The sequence below is a fragment of the Poecilia latipinna genome, unplaced genomic scaffold, assembly GCF_001443285.1.
Source record: "Poecilia latipinna isolate Pla-1442-1.1 unplaced genomic scaffold, P_latipinna-1.0 Scaffold465, whole genome shotgun sequence".
Taxonomy (NCBI): domain Eukaryota; kingdom Metazoa; phylum Chordata; class Actinopteri; order Cyprinodontiformes; family Poeciliidae; genus Poecilia; species Poecilia latipinna.
Genome location: NW_015113081.1, coordinates 591739 through 610234, shown reverse-complemented (window position 1 = coordinate 610234; position 18496 = coordinate 591739). Strand labels below are relative to the sequence as shown.

The window sequence follows — 18496 nt, the reverse complement described above, 5'->3', positions numbered from 1 at the left end:
TGCATTAGTGTCCACTTCAGTGGTCTGTGTGGATTTAAAACATAAAAATCCACAAGAACATGGCTTTTAGACAACTGTCCACTGTTGTGACCACTATGCATGAAAGGGCTAAGCTAACTGTGTTGTGTCTGTGTTGTCCTGCAGGAGGCGAGCTGGTTCACCTTCCTCCGTACCTGCGCATGGACTTCCTGTTGAACCGGGGCATGTCCTGCTCGGGCTCCTCCAGGGGGACAGCGGGCGGCGAGAGAGCCGCCATGGGCCAGACCTGCCTGGAGCCCCAGAAAAGCCGCTCGCTAAAGCGGCCGTCCCGCATGGCGCCGCCCACGCCCACGGAGGCCCCTCAGGCCAGCAGGGACCCGGCGGCCCAGTGGCAGCCCGGCTCGGCGGCCACGCTGCCCCACAGGGAGGGCTCGGAGCTGGCCCAGGCCGCCAAGCTCAGCACCTCACAGGAGTCCCTGCTGGACTCCAGAGGACATCTGAAACAGAGCAGCAACCCCTACGCAAAGTCCTACACGCTGGTATAACAGCAGGGGCGCCTGGGGCGGGACCAGAACTCACTCTAACGCTGGACTTAACACTCAAGTGCAGTAAACTGACTCTCACCACGCAGTTCTGTATATACGTGCCCTCCCTTCATGGCTGGGGGGGGGGTCACTTTTACTAATCTCCTTTTATTGATTTTAGAGTTTTCTTTAACAGTTTATTTGTACTTTTATTTTCTTTCACCTTGGGAGGAAAAATTCACCCATCCAGATCGACTCCAGGAGGAGCTTTGCCAAACTAATTGAGCAACAAGGGAGCATTATTTATTCTTGGTAATTCTTTATTATTAATCAGTGATTATTAATTAATTGCCAGCTATTAACGATCATTAATTACCAATTACCAAATGATCTATTGTCAGCATTACTGCTCTATGTTTTTATAAGATCCAAGACATTGTTCATTCCTCTTTTTTTTTTTAAGTTTCCTGCAGTGGAAGATGACGATTTGGAGTCATTTTTTTCCTACGGAACGGTTTATTTTTTCCCTCACCCCCCCCCGAGACGCCGAACGAAAACCTCGGAGGGAACAGGGGCAGCGGAGGAGAAACCTTGGAACGAAAAGCAATTGACACCAGTCCAAACTTTTCAGCTGCTCTCAAATTGTTACTTTTTTTGAAGAGAAAAGAAAAGAAAAGAAAAAAAATCTATTTCCTATGGATGCATGGGGACTGACCAACTAAAAAGACAATGATTACGGACGCGGCTGGGTTGTCCAGTCAGGCGTTTTGTCACACTATGAAATGATCCAATGTGAAGATTTATTATTCTTATTACTATAAATATATATATAAAAAGAGAAATCACTTTTATTTGTGGATATTACAGGGAAGAATTTGATTTGGTTAATAAAGTCCTTAGTCATGTTTGCACATATCTTGTTTTAATTAGGAAATGGAGTCTCTGTTAATCTTTCTCTGTGTCCCATTCTTGATGGTGCAATATGATAAAAAGATAAGACAAGTATATGAAAACTATTGATCTATACTGTACTGTAATGATGAGAAATAACTATGTTGTGAGTATAAATGCAGGGCTGGATGTTCTCCGGCTCTTGTCTTCAGGTGTAGTTTGCCACTGCTTGTTCGCCCGCGTGGTAAATGATGTTAGCTAGAACAGGGAGGCTTTAGAGAACTGAGGGTTTGCACTTCAAGTGTGTCCAGATAGATCCCCCCCCCCTTGACCCCTGACCCCCTGACCCTTTCCTTACAGTGCACTAGGTAGAGTCGTCGTGGCTCTCTCTCCTCTCAGTAGATTTACCGTTGCTGCGTTGGCAGCGATGCTCCTCGACAGGGAAGATAAGACATGTGAGACAATCCAGCAGAAATCCCCAACGTCAAACCAAACTTCTAACGTCTATGGGAAAAAACAAAATAAAATAAATGACAATAAAGATAAGAAAAAAAAATATGAATAATGTGGATATACATAAAGAAGCTGTTTTTAATTCCTGTCTGCCCTGGCCCACTTCTGTTCGTTTGTTTTTTTGTTGTTTGTTTTAGTCTGAAGGGACGAGAGTTTGATACAAAACGCTGTGAGGTCATGCTGTCGGTTTCTACGATTAGTTTCTGTTAACTGTCTTCATTCTGATTATACATTTTAACAAAATACGAAAAAAAATGTCACTTTTTTTTTAACATTGGTGTTCACCATGGTGGCACTGGAATAAAGAGAAACTAACACAAAGGTTCAAATTTGACTAATAAAATGGCTGTTCCCCAAAGTGTCCCGCGCAGGTTTGACATGACACCCCATGAAACTACAAGACGCTAAACATTTGCATACACTTCATAAGAAAACACATTGTTAAGGAAGAATTTCTAAAATAGTTAACTTTGGTAAAAGTTTGGCTCTCTCTCTCTCTTCCTTAGATCCCAGGTCCTCTCGGCAGGCCACGTGTAGCCACAAGGAAAACAAGAATGCGTGATGACATCACAGAATTACAGAATTTAATCCAATATAAGACAATGCATAAACTTAGAAGTAAGACAATTACACCAGAAACTGCAGAACAACAGAAACATACATTCATTACCTGAGACAAAAAGATAGAAAAGAAAAAGGCAAAGACGTTTTTGGAGAAGTTGCAAGCGCAAAATCTGATTTGTTACTTCTGTGTAGAAAGTTTTATCCTCTTGTATTTAATTTATTCAAATAAGGCGTACCTTTTCTCCTCCAACCAGGAGCTATCTCTGACCCTCTATCTGAAGCCTAAAACCCCTGCCGTGTTTACAGCCTCTCACAGATGAGTGTGAAAAGCCGGAACTTCCACTGTATTGTTTTCTCACAGACAAAAGGCAATTCAAACGATCCCAGCAAACCATCTGCTGGAACTACAGGTAAAATAAAGGTCAATAGGCCAGAATAAGTTACTGATTTCAAAACCACAATTAGGCCATTTGAATCAAGACATGTTAAGTTTTAAAACTAGCTTATTTTAAATTTATTTTCTCAACAACATCTCCATTATTTCCTTCCTGTCAGGCATTAAAGTGAATGAAGATGTTTTGTACTTTAGTTCAAGTAGGACTATCACAATCTTTCCTATTAGTATAGTTTTTTTCGGACTATAGCGGCTACTTTTTTTCCCCCACTCTTTGAACCATGTGGCTTTCCTGTGGATTTTTCTTCAACCACCAGGGGGCGCTTTAGCAGCAAGTGAATCGTTGGAAGTCAAAATTGGAAATCAAAGAAGAAAGTGCTGATTTTCATTTAGAACAAGCACATGCTAGCAGCCACCACGTCGGAGAAATTTCTTTAAACTCACCCGCTCATCATTGGAACACGAAGAAAAAGATGCCGCTTTTAAGTTGAAGGCTATCAATCTGGCAGTACAGGAAGGAAATGGAGCCGCTGTACGTAAACTCGGCGTGAACGAATCCATGGTTCGGCTTGGAGACGGAGGGCTGCGTCCGGCGGAGATACCAGCGCCTTAAAGCCCGATGCGGCTTATATATGTACGTTTCCAGTTTTTTTTTTTTTTTTCCCCAAAAATATTTGTAGGTGCGGCTTATAGTCTGGAAAATACCGTACATGTCCTCAATATTTATCAGAATTTTAAACTTTGTGACTGGAGTCAGACAAATCGGGTTTCTTTCCACAACAGTTTCCTGGAATTTTGGCCCATTCCTCTAGACAGAGCTGGTGTAACCGAGTCGAGTGTTGAGACCATCTTGGTTGAACACATTTCACATTTTAAGATCATCCCATTAACTTTCTGAAAGATTAAGATTAAGATTACTACTTTGTAACCAATTTCGTGGCATGTTTAGGGTCATTGCTCATTTGGAAGATCCATGCGTGCCCAAGCTTTAACTTCCTGTTTGGTGCATTGAGATGTTTGCTTCAGTTTACCAAATGATGTTCTGTCACCAATTCCACCAGCAGCAAAACACACACACAACATGATGCTGCCAACCCTGTATTTCATATTTCTGAAGGAGTTTTAAATTTTGAAGGCCCACCTTTTCCTCCAGGTGTAACAACTGTCATTATGGAGAAACGGCTTCAGTTTCACCAAGCCACAGGTCGCATCTTAAAAAAAGTCTTTCTGTATTTGCAAACTACATAGCTATATCATTATCAGTGTTTTTAAGGCGAGGTTTTAACAATCAGAAATCATTTTCCTTTTCTAAATCTAATCTGAAGGGTCTAAAACAAGCCAGGTTGAGTCTGATTTAATGTGCGGCAGTGAGGAATATACTTCTTTTTTTTTTGAGTGTATAAATATGTGGTTTCATCTGTAGTTTTGGAAATTAAGCTACATGTTGTTACCTGAAACGCGGCTGGCTGAAAGTGTTTTGACAAAAACCTGGAGATAACGCACCTGCTGGTTGCTTATTATTGTTCTCCAGTCCTGTAGATGGCGCTGTTGTACAATAATCGAGCTGCCCATCGAGCTGGTTTATGAGCGTGGTCACATAAACCAGACGCATTTTATAAATAATCAGCTATTTACAATAAGAGAGGGAAAATACATGGTGATGCAGCAGCTGTTATTCATATTTATGCTGCTGTGCATGTGCTGATCCTTCAGGTATAGACCCAGCTGCTAGTCTTAAGCACGTTGTCATGACAGCAGTTTGGAGAAAACTGTTGTGATGTGCAGACACTAGCTGTTGAGCGAGCTAATGTACCACAATAATGGTTGTACTAAAATTAGATGTTTTACCTGAGAAAATTAGAGAAGCAAAGTTAGGATTTTTTTTTAAGTTAACATTTTTTGTAATGGTTTTTGTACCCACATAGTCAGATGGTTCTGCGAAAGGAAAAATCCTGGCTAACGGCTACAATAGGCAAACCTTGTTCCAGCCGATTTTAGCTATTTAAAACAAGTCAAACTGAAAATATGTACATCAGAGGCACACAGCGACATATTAGCAAACATTAAGCACCCCACGGTTTTTCTAAAGAAAATTCATTATAAAAATGTAAAAAAGAAAGCACTTCAAACCCACTTTTAAATACAACGTAGGCCCTGTAATGCTATGTTCGTTTTCCAAAGGTCTTGTTAGAGTGGATGACATAAACTCTAGACTAACAGGAGATTTCAATCAAACTCTGGTGGAGTCTGTCAGAAAGCTATAAATGGGTCATCATAAGGTCTTTCAGCAGGAAAATTAATATGAAAATATGCAAGAGTCCAACATTATGCTACCTGAATAACCTTTTCTTATTTACTAAAAGGTGATCGATGAAGCTGAGTTCAGCTGCACGTTATAAATGACTCTAAGAATGTGAAGTGACAGTCATGGCACTGGATCAAGGTGCATTTCTGGTGCACTGGGCATTGTTTGTGTACTTTCATTGGATTTCAAACTCATTTTAACTAAGCTGTCAACTACACCAACTCACCTAAGTATGTGGGCTTCATCAGGATCTTGCTGGGGCTGAATGTGTTCTAAGTCGGACTGGTATCACAGTACAATTGGAAACTGCCACTTTGTTATCCGTGATTTGATTATTATTGGGCTTATAGACGAGTACATGCTAGTGAAAATTCAAACAACCTGTTAGTTTGGAGAAAGAGTAATAAGTAAACAGATTTATGAAGAAATTTAACCGGGGTCTGCCCGTCGGCTGGAACCCAGAGTTCTGATGCTAAAAATTAGCATCAATGCTAAAGTCGGCTACAATGTACTCAAGAGCTTGTAGAGGGTCACAAGCATGTTGACATGGACTTACTCCATTCAGTATGTTCAGCTAAAATTAGCCAAAATGCTAATGCTAGCCTAAATGCTGTCAGTAGCATGTGGGGCATCACTTACATTCAGTATACTAAAAATAACTAATATAGCTAAAATCTTTATTATTGCTCTAACTAGTGTGAGGCAATAAAATGCCAATATGTTTGCTAATATTAATGCAGTGCCTTGCATATTTGTTAAAATTATGTTGTGACAGTATAATACAAAAAAAATCAAGCTCCTATTCCATCTCCCAGTATTTACTGCAGAAATACACCGTTCAGTCAGAAACAACCAATCAGAGCCAAGAGGAGGGTCTTAGCACACACTTGTCCCCCTTTGCTGTTTGCTACGCTAAAGCAGGTTCACCACAACGTAGCCCACTACAAATGCAAAGGCTCGTTACCATGGCCACCAATGACAGACAGCAGATAAACGGTTTTCCTGAAACTGTAAGTTGTTTTTCTACTGTTAGCACATCGAGCAACGAGTACATGTGATTGATGGACAGCATTAAGATACTCTTCCTGACTCTAATTGGTTGTTTTTGACCAGGAGTGGTGTATTTTTGCAGCTGTAATCCAACACAGACATTGACATTTTGGCTTAACTGTAGTTGTGAAGCAAAGGAAAGCAACTGACTCATCGGTGTTGTTTTTGTTTTTTAAATTTCTTTATTAGTGATTTTTTTGTTTTCTTCTTTTATGCATGTGTGCAAGCTTGCGTGCATTGAATCAGTTATGTCACAGCAGCAAAACACAATAACACACACCAAGAATTGCAACATCAAGTACACAGTGTTTGACACAGCCGTGATGACGTTAAAGGGACAGCAGAACGTTCACGTCAGAACAACACAGCGGCGTGAAAGTAAAAGCTGAAGCTGTTCATAGTTATAGCTACTCAGACATTCAGTGGGGCTCTTTATTAAACCATTTATAATCTGCGACTTTCTGTTCTCCAATTATTCCCAATTATTTGCTACGTGTAAGACTCAACAAGAATGACCCATTCAGAATGAAAACTGACCAACCCAATGATGCTTATATCAGATGTTTTAGTGTTTGTAAAATTTACACAGACTTTTACAGTGATATTTTCCCGCCCACCCTGACCTCTAGGACCCCCCCCCCCCAAAAAAGCCCCGACCTCAGCCTTCTCTCCTCGCAGCTCTGGACAGTGCAGCAGTTTGATCGACATGCAAAACCGAGACCATATCAGGAGAGCGACGAGTCTGACGACGTTTGTTCTACGACTTCACATCCTGCTTCTTTTTCTGGAATTTTCTGAACTGACACTGGATAGCCACGGCGGCCCTCTGCGTCTCGGGGTCGTCCATGTCGATGTCAAAGTCCTGGGGGACGTTGTTCTTCTTTTCATCTGAGGTAGACAGGAAGGGAAAGAGTGAAAAGATAGACTTGGCCAAGAGGCCCTTTTAGAAGCTTGTGGTTAACATGTTGACCCATTCCAGACCCGGAGTGACCGCATATCTGTGGACAAATGCCCAAACCTAAATGATCCCAGATATTTACATACACTGAATTAAAAAAAAAATCTTGTTTTCCTGAACTGTCCGACATTAAATCAGACTCAGTGTTGAAGGGAAAGAAACTCATTAAACAAAATATGACATTCTTACATTTGATGAACTGTTTATTCAGCTTGAACGATTAGTTTTCGGGAAAAGAAAAGAAATAACTTCTATTATTACTATTCATTCTAAACTGTCATTATTTTATAAACAATGCTGAATCAACTGAAATACTCAGTGAATGAAAAAAGAAGTGTCTGAATTAAACACTTTTTGGTGAATCACTTCAACTTCATTCAAAATATCTTTATGTTGAGTGGAACAAAGTGTAATGACAGTGAAGGAGAAAACATGAGCTGTTTGTTAGACATAAATTGCGTCTATGAACATAAGTTTAACATGTAGGCATGGACTAAGGTGCAGTAAACAAAGCTATCTCCAAAATAACCAGGAACTTGAAAAAAGGCAACATTTTAAATTATTTTATTCTGTTTTCTTCTAAAGCAAACTGCTTAAGCTCTCATGTTTGCATCTTCACACCACAGTTTTCTCCAGACGTTTCGCAGCATTACGGTTTGCAATGACGGTGAGCCTTTTTTTTTTTTTTTTGGCCATTCTTGAATCCTTTCGATGAAGGTTTCCTGTTGGGTGACGAGCGGCCGGTGTCTGAGTCCAGAGACTTGTGTGCTGCAGAGATTCACGGATCTCGGAGCTCCAAAACCAAGCAGAGCCACCTGCTTGTTTTACAGTAGATTTGAGCTTTCTTTGTCTTTTAAAACTTGCATTTTTCAGTTTCATAAAGACAGTGTTGACTGACCAAATAGCCCCAGTTTCTAAGGGATATCCCGTCTGAAACTTTGGGACTTGTCAACATGCATTTTGTAAACTTCCAGTCAAGCAAAACCTAATTCTTTGTGCTTCAAGGGGTAAACACAGTGCACATGTTAAACTTAAGGCCGTGTTGATTGTTCACACACGCACAATGTGATCAATAGATTAGAAAATATTCAGCATTTAGATCTGAGGCTTCACTGCTTCCTCTGTGATGTGTGTTCGTGCATCAAAGTGGGTCGTACAGTGCAGAGCTCCATGCATGCTGTGCTGGTCCTGGTGAAAGTGGCCAATCTGGCAGTAAAAGGGATTTTCCCCCAAACGGTTTACTCACGTTTAGACGGAGCCTTTTGCTGGCCCTGCGTTGCTTGGATGACAATAAAAACAAAGCTATATTTCAGAATCGCAGACTCTCAAAACACACACAGACTCTTCCTAACAGTCCCGTCTTCTCTGGAAGGTCAAAGGTCATCTCACTTTAGCTGGACTTCAGAAACCTGGCACGCTTATCCAACACCTTTTGGAAAATAATTTTAAAAAGGGTTTGTGTGAGATTTAGTTATTTTAATAGAGCTGTATAAATTACAAAGGATTGGATTTTACCAGAGAGATGCACTAAGGAGTCAGCTGGTGGAGGGAACCAGCGGTTTGATAAATGGATTGGAAATGGTACGTATATATCGCATTAAAATGCCTAGGAAAAGAACTGCTTATTACCTTTACATTTAAAAGCATCGACTGATTCTTTTGCATTTTTGGGCCAAAGTTACTAGAACACATTGGAGGGTCCAAAAGAGCCACATGGAACTCTGCAGCCGTTCCCTGCTTCAGGTCTATTAATTAACTACACACGATTGGTGTGGTTAGCACTGCTAGCAGTAAAATAAAGGATGTGAATTTTCTTTCATTCTGTCTTTGCTTATAAGATGGTACTTAAAGAAATTGGGTCACTTTCGGTTGACTCAGAAATTGGCCCAAAGATTCCTGCTGCATTTCAACAACTTAGAAATACAAATTATTTAAAAAAAAAGAAAAAAGAGCTCCAAAATGGTTGTCTAGAAACAGTTCCTAAATGCAGACACAAATAAAATAAAAAAACTTTCATTCCCAGAATCAGAAGAAAACTTCAGCAAACTTGCATTTTATTTGATTATAAAACATCAGCATATTTTTTATTCTTTCTTTTTATTTTGTGTAACATGTCAGAGTACCTTGCATTTTACTCAATATCGGCAACTCGAAACCACGTCATGGAAGAAAACAAGAAAGATGACAGAAATAAGCACATTTCACACTTGTGGGAAATTCAATTAACTTTCTCAGATCCCTCCCCATCGCCTCTGGAACGTGTTCCTGCGGGATGAATCTGTGCTGTAACGCTCCTTATCTACTGGGACAGAAACCCAATTCAGCAGCGGTCCTCTCAGGTTTATCAGAGAGAAGAGAATTGCTCCTCCTCCAGGTGTGCTTCTCTCAGTGGGCTGAGGCGACGGAGTCATTTAGCTGCCATTGACCTGCTGCATGCATTGTGTTAGCAGGAAGCTCTCTTGAAGAAGCGGAGAGAATTACAACGGGAGATTTCGTAGTGTATTGATATGGAAAATAATTTAGCAGCAGTAGCTGCATTTCTATTGACCATAGAACTGAGCCAATTGGAAAAACTAAAGTTTTTTGATAAAAAGTTTTTCAGCTAGGATCAGGTGCTTTTTTTTGTCCGTATCGACATTAGCGTATTTCACTAAACTGCAATAGAAACACTTTCTTTGCATCATGAGTCATGCGATCAATAGCAGGATGTTACCGCTGGCGGAAATGACAAAGACGACGACAGGAAGGGGTGGGAGGACGACGTTTTTTAATGAGTGACCAAACGTGTTTCTTATTCAGTGGAAACACCACAATTGCGAAATGTTTGGTGTTTTGTGCACATTTGTAATGGAAACGTGCGGAAAAGTCTCACTGAAGGAATAAAAGTATTTGCGGTCATGAGACAAGAAATCCCACTAGAGGTGGGCCGTTGTTCGTTTGTGTGAAACAAACTCGAATTTTTACTGTTAAATGTTTTCATTAGTTTGAAAAAAAAATTATAAAATTAAATAGCTACTGTAGGAGAAAGAAGTTTTTCCTTGTTTGTTCATAAAAGTCAATAAACTTCAAATCTTTGGATTTAACGTCAAAAAAATAAGATAAAAAAAATATAATACATAACAGCTGCACTGAAACATGATCACGTTTTAGCTCATATTTTTGAGCAGGAAGGTGAATGAAAGAATGTCTTAAAGGTGCAGTTCAAAGAACATTTTTATAAAAACCTAAAGACGGAACGTCAACAGCAATAACGAAGGGTTTTGTTTGACAAAAATCTTTACAGTATAAAAATTACACTATAATTTAAAAGCCCCAAAAGGTGGAAATTATGTGGCCTGTTATTAGTAATTGCTGATTCTTGATAGTTTTGTGATTCAAATGAGGCTGGAAGCCGAATAATTCACAAACGAAATGTTTTACTACATAAACAAAACTTAGAAAAAAAACCCTAAAGCATCTAGTAACAGAAAAACTGAACAGAAACAGACCAAGAAACTCAGGAACAGGAGAGACAGGAAACAGGAACTAAAGTGAACCACACAGAAATAAAAACAGGAAAAACAAAACAGGAAACTGGAAAGGAGAATCTCTAAATGTCGCCAAAACAAAACAGTTACAGAATTATACAAAAACAATCCTCATCATCATCATCATCACTCTTACTTCCAACCAAAAGTTTTTCTAGAAGGGCCTTTTGTTCTCAATCCCTAACAAACCGAAACGAGAATAAAACATGGCGCTCTGAACATACCGTGGCCAGCAGATGGCTTGGTGTTTCCAGTCATTGCTCCGGGTGTTTTCCTCTGTAGAGTCAAAGAAGGAAGGAAAATGTTTTCAACACTTAAGGAAAAAAAAAACAGAGCCAGGTATGAACTCAAGATTTTTCTCTAAGATATATAATCATTCTAGCATGTTTAAAATTAAATCCAAACTTAGTTAAAACCTTTAGAGGTCACTGTGGTTTTTAAGTGATTTAAGTATTTTCACTCATTTGTGCTGCATATCAGTGATATTTGATGGGCAAAACATTTCCAGTGAGGCGTTTGTTTCACACCGACTTCCCCCTATTGTTAACGAAGGCTCACAGTGGAATCAGCTGGTGTGGCCACTATTGAGTGATTGGTCCCGACTGATGAACAGAACTTCAGAAATCTATTGTTTTCGTTCCCATCGCTGAACAAACCAGCGCATGTGGCCAACAGCAGCAGGTAGAAGGTCGATAAAATCCAACCGAAATGGAAAACACCTCCCAATAAAGGAAGTACGGACTTCTGCTTTCTTTCATTGTTTTCATTAATAATAAAGGGAGAGAGGGAAGCGGTTTAAACAAACCCTTTTCTGAATAGATTTGAAGATTTGGTACCGTGTTAGAAACCAAATACCGCTCACAGTTTGAAGCGATCACAACTGACCAGGACTGTTGATCATTCGCCAATGTTGAGTTTGAATGGAGTGTTGTTACAGAGTGTGTGTTATTCTTCCTACGACGCCCGCCAAACAGGCTCTAAATATGGATTTAATTATTATGGATTATTAGAAAGCATCAATTGTGGACATGAATTGGGACTCCACCAGAAAACTGGCAGGTTGAATTTATTACAGCAAAGTTTCTCTAAATGTACAGAATTTAGAGATCTTGAGAGCCTTTGTTTATGAAAGCATTTTACAGTTAATATCTGGTAATATAATGTTATACTCCATGGATATGAAGACATGTGTTAATTACCAAAAATGTCAGACTTCCCCTGCTCAGAGTATTTATGTATTTTACTAACTCACAGCAATGTGACAATATGATTATAATTTCCCAGAGGCTCAACCAAAAATATCCCAACTACAGGGGAAAAATCTCACCCACTAATCATTTTGTAATATTCAATAAATTAGACCTGACCAGTCTTAAAAGTACCTTTTAAAAATAACCTGAAGCGTACTTTTTAATAAGCCCACATTTCTAATTTTAAAAATATGTTGGTTTTTTTATTGGTCTGATGTAAGATTCTACTTTTAAATATGTTTTCATATTAGCTATAAGTGGAAACGTATTAATAGAAATAAAGGCTTTCAAACATCCATCTGTGTGAAATCAATCTACATAATGTGTTTCACTTAGTCATAAATCTACGAAAACAAATGGGCTTTACAATAATCTAATTTATTGAATGGGCCTCGATAATAACATTACATTTGCTCATAAATAATTAACTACCATTCATGCCAGGAAGGCTAGGAAAAGTAACTTATTGTTTGAGTACGGTTGATTATAGTTCTTAAGGAGAAATACTGAAACCAACACAAACTTCTCAGAGTTTGAAACTGCAGCTTTTGAATGCAGAACCCATCTGAGTGTCAGACGTCCAGCATTCTCAAAGTAATCTCATTTGCATCAAGTAAGACAACTAATACGTCCTTGAGATATTTAGCGCTACTCAGTTTGTACAAAAGCGCCACTGAGAAGGTTGAACTTCACGTGATGTGAAGCAAATCATTTTTTTTTTTACAGACGGTTTCCAGCTGAGATCGTCGTTTCATCTCACCATGTTTAGCTTGAATTATTAACGCCGCGCTTTCACTTCCAAATGCCAAAGCACTTTTGATGTCTGCGAGTCAAACGAGAACAAAGTCAAACTAAGACCCGACATCTGCCTCCTGCTCCATCACGAGATGGAAGCAGTGCGAGCAGAGGAGGTTTGTTTGGCAAAGTAGCCATCTGCTTTACTGCTCACGCAAAAAAAAAAAAAAAAAAAAAACTCAAAGCCAGTTTGTGCTGTTGGGACTCAGGGCGTCATGCTGACTTTCATCTGCTTAATTTGCGCTGTGATGATCCATCGGGTGAGAGACGGAGAAGCTGTGTCGTCACACCTCGGGCCGAGAGACGCTCAAGGCGCTGCGCAACCAAAACATTTGTTGTTTTTAATCGGTTATTTAGGTTGTTCATCAGAAAAATGATCCGGGTGAGAAAAGTGACTTGGTCTTCCATCGCTGCTGTTTGCGGATTCTGCTTGCGCGTCCAACAAACGAGCGAGCCGGAAACGCATGAGTACAAAGGTTCCGGCGGAAGGTTTCCAATGAAAAGCCGCGATGGAAACATCCGGGTGTGGAAGTAAAGTTGAATCAGCGTGGTCTGATCTTCTCCTGCACAAGTGAGTCGTGTTGGTTAAGGATGGAGAGGGAGTTGGTCAAATGAATAAACCACCCTCCTGGTGTCTGGCTATTTTTGGTTCTTTTACACGGACTCCCCAGGGAGACGCACCGCGCTGCACTCAGGATCTATTAAGAATTTAACAAGGAGAAAGAAAATCTAGGTCAGAGGCAGCTCATCCCAGCGCCACCTCTGCTCCGGAGCGGCTTCCCCCCCAGCGGCGGACTGGAAACGGGACGGCAGCGAGGCCAGGATGCGGTGGCTGATTGAACGATGGACCGTCGTCCTCTGGTCAATAATTCATTCCACCTCAAAGGCAGTTTTAAAACATTTAGACAGGATACCACACACAGTTAGTTACAGATCGGGTTAAAAATAGAATTTAAAGATAAGAATAGATCTTGTTTGAGCTGAAAGAAGAAGAAGAAAAAAGATGAGCACATACTGTACAAGCGACTCAAACGGGACTGGGCCTTGTACACCAGAGTTGATTTGCTACATACTAAATATCGTACCGTTTGACAACAGCTTGGTGTTGGCTACACGGTTTGATGGCAAGGTTTAGACATCCAGTTTTGAACAAGAAGCAGATGAAATAAACCAGTTTTAGCACTCAGCCTTTATTTTATCAGCCTGAGCCGCTTTCAGAACGGTACGGCTCTCAATAGCTGCTTTTTGCCATTTGGATTTGCATATACAAATCTGCACCACGAGTGAGTTGTGTGTTCATTTTTATGAATACTTCATGAGGGTGTAGCCTTGCATATATGGTTGTGTTTATTTTGCAAATGATCACCGCTTTCTTTTTGGGAGGTTTTCTGTCAAAGTTTGAGCAGAGAAACAAATAAAAAGCAGGAACTCTTTCTATCACGTAGTTTTCCTCTAATATAAGTAGTTAAAAAAAGTGGCTTCTACCCACTGTTTGGCTACTGTTTGAGTAATTACGACAGTCAGATTTATTAAGCCATGCTCACTAAAATTGCAAAAGTTAGTGTTACTCCATCTATTAATTTAATGAAATCCCCCCCACCCCCCTAAAAAAAAGAAAAATTGAGGCAATGAGTTTTCCTAAATTTTATTTTATGTAAAGAGAACTAGGGATGATTTGAAAGGTTTTTGCTACTGTTATTGCAGCGGTCTGCAAATATGAGCCATCACCATGAAATTACGTTCAATCCCCCCCCCCAGAAAAATCCCAATGTAACATTTTGACGGCTTTGGTATGAATTTATCCATACGGTTCTTTGCGAGAGCTCAAAATTCAATCCCGTTTTGGCAGTATGTACGGCATGATACGTTAATTTAATCTGTTTTGATGATGTACACTGAGCGACGGTTGTCTGTCTGTCCAAAGCCCTGCAGAATCCAAGATTACCTAAAGAACAGGTTTCAGCAGCAGCAAAGCCTGCTGACGGATTGGATGGATTGCGGATCGAACTAGATTAATCTCGATTTATCTTTTAAAGGAGGTCGGGGGTCGCTCAGTAAATCACTATGAACTGTTCACAAAGCTGCATCCCAAATGTAAACAAAAGCAATATTTTCGATTTCCTGGTTTTTCACGTTCAGTCACATTTTAATCTCTTTAAGATGTTTTGAGTTAGATTGAGGCAATATAAAGAAATCAATGCGTGGACAGTGTTTGCTACTAACCGCACAGTTTTTTTTTTTTTCTACTTTGCTCAGCATCTTTTAACACTCTAATATCATTAAACAAGAAAAAAAAAAAAGGAGGTCGTTCCTCTTTGGATGATGGAGCTAACGGCTTTGCCAAGTGGTCACCATGCCCCCCCACCTGCTCCAACTCTTAGTGTAATTAAAGTAAAGGCTTTGCTAACACAGCAGGACATCTCAAGAACCACTCCACTCCAGAACTGGATGTTTTCATTAAAAATGTTCGCAGGAATCTTTTCTCTCATTGCATTCTTTGACCAATTTTAAAGGTCTGAAAGAGAATTTGGTCACTTAATTGTCCAGATGAGCTCTATGTTAAAAAATAAAATAAAAAAACACCTTAATGATGTCACGCGTGTTGGTGGATCGTCTAATAGCAGCTAGCACTTAACTCCAATTAACCTGCGGTGGAATTACTGTGGCATTGCCAGAAAATGACATCTCAGTTTCTGGTTGAAAACTTTTTGCCTGGTGAACGTTCTCATGTGCGGAAATTTGATAGCAAATTATGTCAGCCGCACTAATGGGGAAAGTAAAGAATACATCAGTTTTATTGCAGCCTCAGTGTTAATTTGGCAGTGTGTGAAATCTCGACAGCTGCTGAGATTTACAGCGTCGCACACGACCAAATTAAAAAGATGGAGGAGGGGGAAAAGATGGATGGTAGACATTAAGTGTCTAACAAGCCATGCAAGGAGTTTCTGGTGCAATGTAGAAGTTTTTGTGATCTGGCCGTTATTCGACGTGGAGTTGAAGCAAAGGGTTGTTTTATATTTACAGCATAATAGACATGGCAGCACAACAGCAGCAATACGAGCACACTGAACTTACTTCACCTCTCATTACATTTCCAGCCCTTTTTTGCAGCAGTGTTGGACAACTTTGTGATTTTAGTTTAACAACTTTGTAAAAAAAAATGCATGAATTAATTCTATAAAATCTGTAAGAGTAGTTGTTTTAAGCAGCAGACTGGTAAGTGTTTTTGTATAAAACTACACTATTTCACCAGTTTGGATGACAATAGGGTGTTGACGTTTGGTGTGGTAGTTCATGACATGGTTATTGTTTTTGAGTATCATCAGAGTATTCCAGGTACAGTGAACAGGAACGGTCTGAACACACAGCTCTGTGGAGCTCCAGCATCGACGGTGTGAACTGGGGAGGCTGAGCTGTCAGTTTCCTGTTTGCCTAAGGAAATCGTGTGACTCAAATCAGTCAGGTGGGAATGATGAAGCGATGCAGCTTCTGGTTCATTGGGATAAATTAAAGGCCAAACTGCACTACCTTGTTTTTAATATCGGGCTTTTGCTGCTTTTGGAGTGACCAGGTTTTTTTTTCCTCTCTCGGATGTTTCATTTTAAGGCTTTTGTGTTTTTATTTAAGTTGTTGCTCGATTTGAAGGTTCATTCATGGAACCTTGGAGGTCAAAAATGTCTAACATATTGCTGCTGGTATTTCACAGCTGCTAGCAGGAGAGGAAGAACATTTTCAATGCAGCTTTAGGTTTAACATACATTTCTCTTTGACTTGCACACAGAAGACTAATTATTTAAAATTGAACCACTCAGCTACATTTGGCATCCAAAACCAGGTGGTTCAACTTTCATACACTGAGTCTGAGATGACTCGGAAGCGGCTTCTCACACTATTTCAGACCAGCGGAAACGACGGCAGCCATGTTGAATTTCTGTTTCATTGCGTCTCTGCTTTCACGGAGATGAAAACTAGCCTGGCCAGGTCACGTTTCCACCATTTGCGAGAGTCCCAATGATCATAACGTTCTTTAAAATCCAAACTGACTCGCTGTTAAAGACGTAGATTAGGAAACTCATCCATTCTCCCATCATCCATCATACTGCTGTCCACGATTTGACCATTCAAAGTTTCCTGACTTTTATTTGAACGTCACTCTGTAAGAATTGCACGGAAGAGTAAAGAATAAAACCTCCATTGGATGTTGTGTCACATTGTATAGAAAGCTAAACACCAGACTACAAGCTGCTCCAAGGAGCAGCTGGGATGTCGGAGGAATAAGATAAAATATGTATCCTCATGCTCTCAGTCAGCGGTGATCCTCAGGGTGAGCAATTCGTGATAAGGTCTTATTGGAGGCTGTGCTCACAAATGCACACTGACAGAATGAGTGTTTTTTTTCTTTGTTTCTTCCTCCGGCTTCGCAGTTACTCTGAATAATTCAGTAACTGAACAGTGTGTGTAAGGAGTCTTCTCTCACTCCTCTCTATCTCCAACCCTCCCAAGTCAACGTGCAAAGTTTGATTTTTGGACCCCCATAAATGATGCATGAGCACGGAGGTTGGAGCCGTCTCCGCTTCATCACACCGGATCCGGCTTGAAATGTCACATAGAAACACGTTCAGAACTTTATCACAATGTTCAGGGAAGGAGTTGTTTGACGTCGAGTTGTCAGCCCTGCAGCCACTCGCATGATAATGTGAGCAAATTTTATTCTGATTATAAAACCAGAAGCACATTGAGTATATGGCTGGATTTTAACTTCTGTTTTCCAACAGCATAAATTTGACATAATTTTAAAGGAAAAGTTCAGTCGGCTCACTGTGTAAACTTACAACCACGCAAATGAGATTTATCACTTATAAAGTACAAAATGTCAACACCTGAGAGTGTAGTAGTTCAGCTGACTGCACAAAAGTCAAAGAAAAGCTCATATTCATGAATCTAATTTATAAAATGAGAAGCTTTGCAGCTCAGTGAAAGGGTCTTACCTCACTCATGGCTGAGCTGCGTCTCTCGGTGAGGATTCCAGCTGTGTGCGATGCTGTAGCTCCGGCCAGCTGCAGTAGATTCCCTCTGTGCTTCCATCTGTGTGCAGTGGATGCTTTTATAGTCTGCAGAGCCCCCTGCAGCCCACGATCCAATGAGCAGAGCTCCTCTGTCTGAGGAGCAGCCGTCTGTCCAATCAATCTGCTGCATGTTTGGCTTGTTTTGCAGATTGTGACGTGGCGACAGTGGAAGCTGACAGATAAAAGTAAAAAAAAAAAAAAAACTTCTGGTAGCCAAGAACCTGTGGTGAGATAAAAGGAAAAGATATCAGGAGCCCCTCACTTTAATGTTTTTGCTTTGCATTAGAAATGGAAAAATTAAGACTGACAGGTATATTTAACATTAATCTGTTTTTATAATGTATAATTTTATCAGATGCGTATAAAATGTGCTTATGCAAACGTTGTTTTTGAACCATTAAGACATTCATACATTTGGATTTACAAGAAATTCAATGGTTACTTACAGGGAAATGGCTGTAGGAGGCAGTGCATCACCAATTATCTTCCTGTATGAAACGCACACTGAGAACAGAACATGTAGTTTGTTTTTTTCTATCAGAGTGATTATCTAAGAGAACGTAAAAGGGAATAACTTCACTTCAACAATCCTGAATGATTCCTTCTTGTTATGCTACTAACATAATTATCAAAGTGGACAAAGATTCGAGTTTCTTTTAACAAGCCCAAATTTCAATACT

At 40.0% G+C, this 18496-nt stretch overlaps 2 protein-coding genes across 5 annotated transcripts in view; one reads left to right on the top strand and one right to left on the bottom strand.

Annotated features, from left to right (window-relative positions):
- The window catches only part of dscama (Down syndrome cell adhesion molecule a), a 109802-nt gene extending 107570 nt beyond the window's left edge, over positions 1 to 2232 (top strand). For both annotated transcript variants that reach the window (XM_015039217.1, XM_015039216.1), the window contains exon 33: positions 145 to 2232. In XM_015039217.1, the coding sequence (XP_014894703.1) occupies positions 145 to 524 (380 nt within the window). In that variant the 3' untranslated portion in view covers positions 525 to 2232. The remainder of the gene's footprint in view (positions 1 to 144) is intronic.
- A 4534-nt stretch (positions 2233 to 6766) lies between these two features.
- pcp4a (Purkinje cell protein 4a) lies at positions 6767 to 17865 on the bottom strand. Of its 3 annotated transcripts, XM_015039231.1 has the most exons (4): positions 17739 to 17865; positions 10930 to 10981; positions 8425 to 8457; positions 6767 to 7108 (listed from the first exon to the last, which is right to left on the bottom strand). In XM_015039231.1, the coding sequence occupies exons 1-4, from the start codon at positions 17745 to 17747 to the stop codon at positions 6978 to 6980; spliced, it is 225 nt and encodes a 74-aa protein (XP_014894717.1). In that variant the 5' UTR covers positions 17748 to 17865; the 3' UTR covers positions 6767 to 6977. The 3 variants fall into 3 exon arrangements, with proteins under 3 accessions (XP_014894717.1, XP_014894719.1, XP_014894716.1); XM_015039233.1 differs by lacking the exon at positions 8425 to 8457; XM_015039230.1 differs by lacking the exons at positions 8425 to 8457; positions 10930 to 10981; positions 17739 to 17865 and adding an exon at positions 7182 to 7432 and having other exon boundaries at positions 6767 to 7141.
- Positions 17866 to 18496: the final 631 nt, after the last annotated feature.

Coding starts and splice junctions, on each gene's coding strand:
- pcp4a (XM_015039230.1), bottom strand. CDS start 7,344: ATGAGTTTCTTTCCCTTCAACACTGAGTCTGATTTAATGTCGGACAGT. Junction 7,142..7,181: donor GTCTGGAATGGGTCAACATG/TTAACCACAAGC, acceptor TGGCCAAGTCTA/TCTTTTCACTCTTTCCCTTC.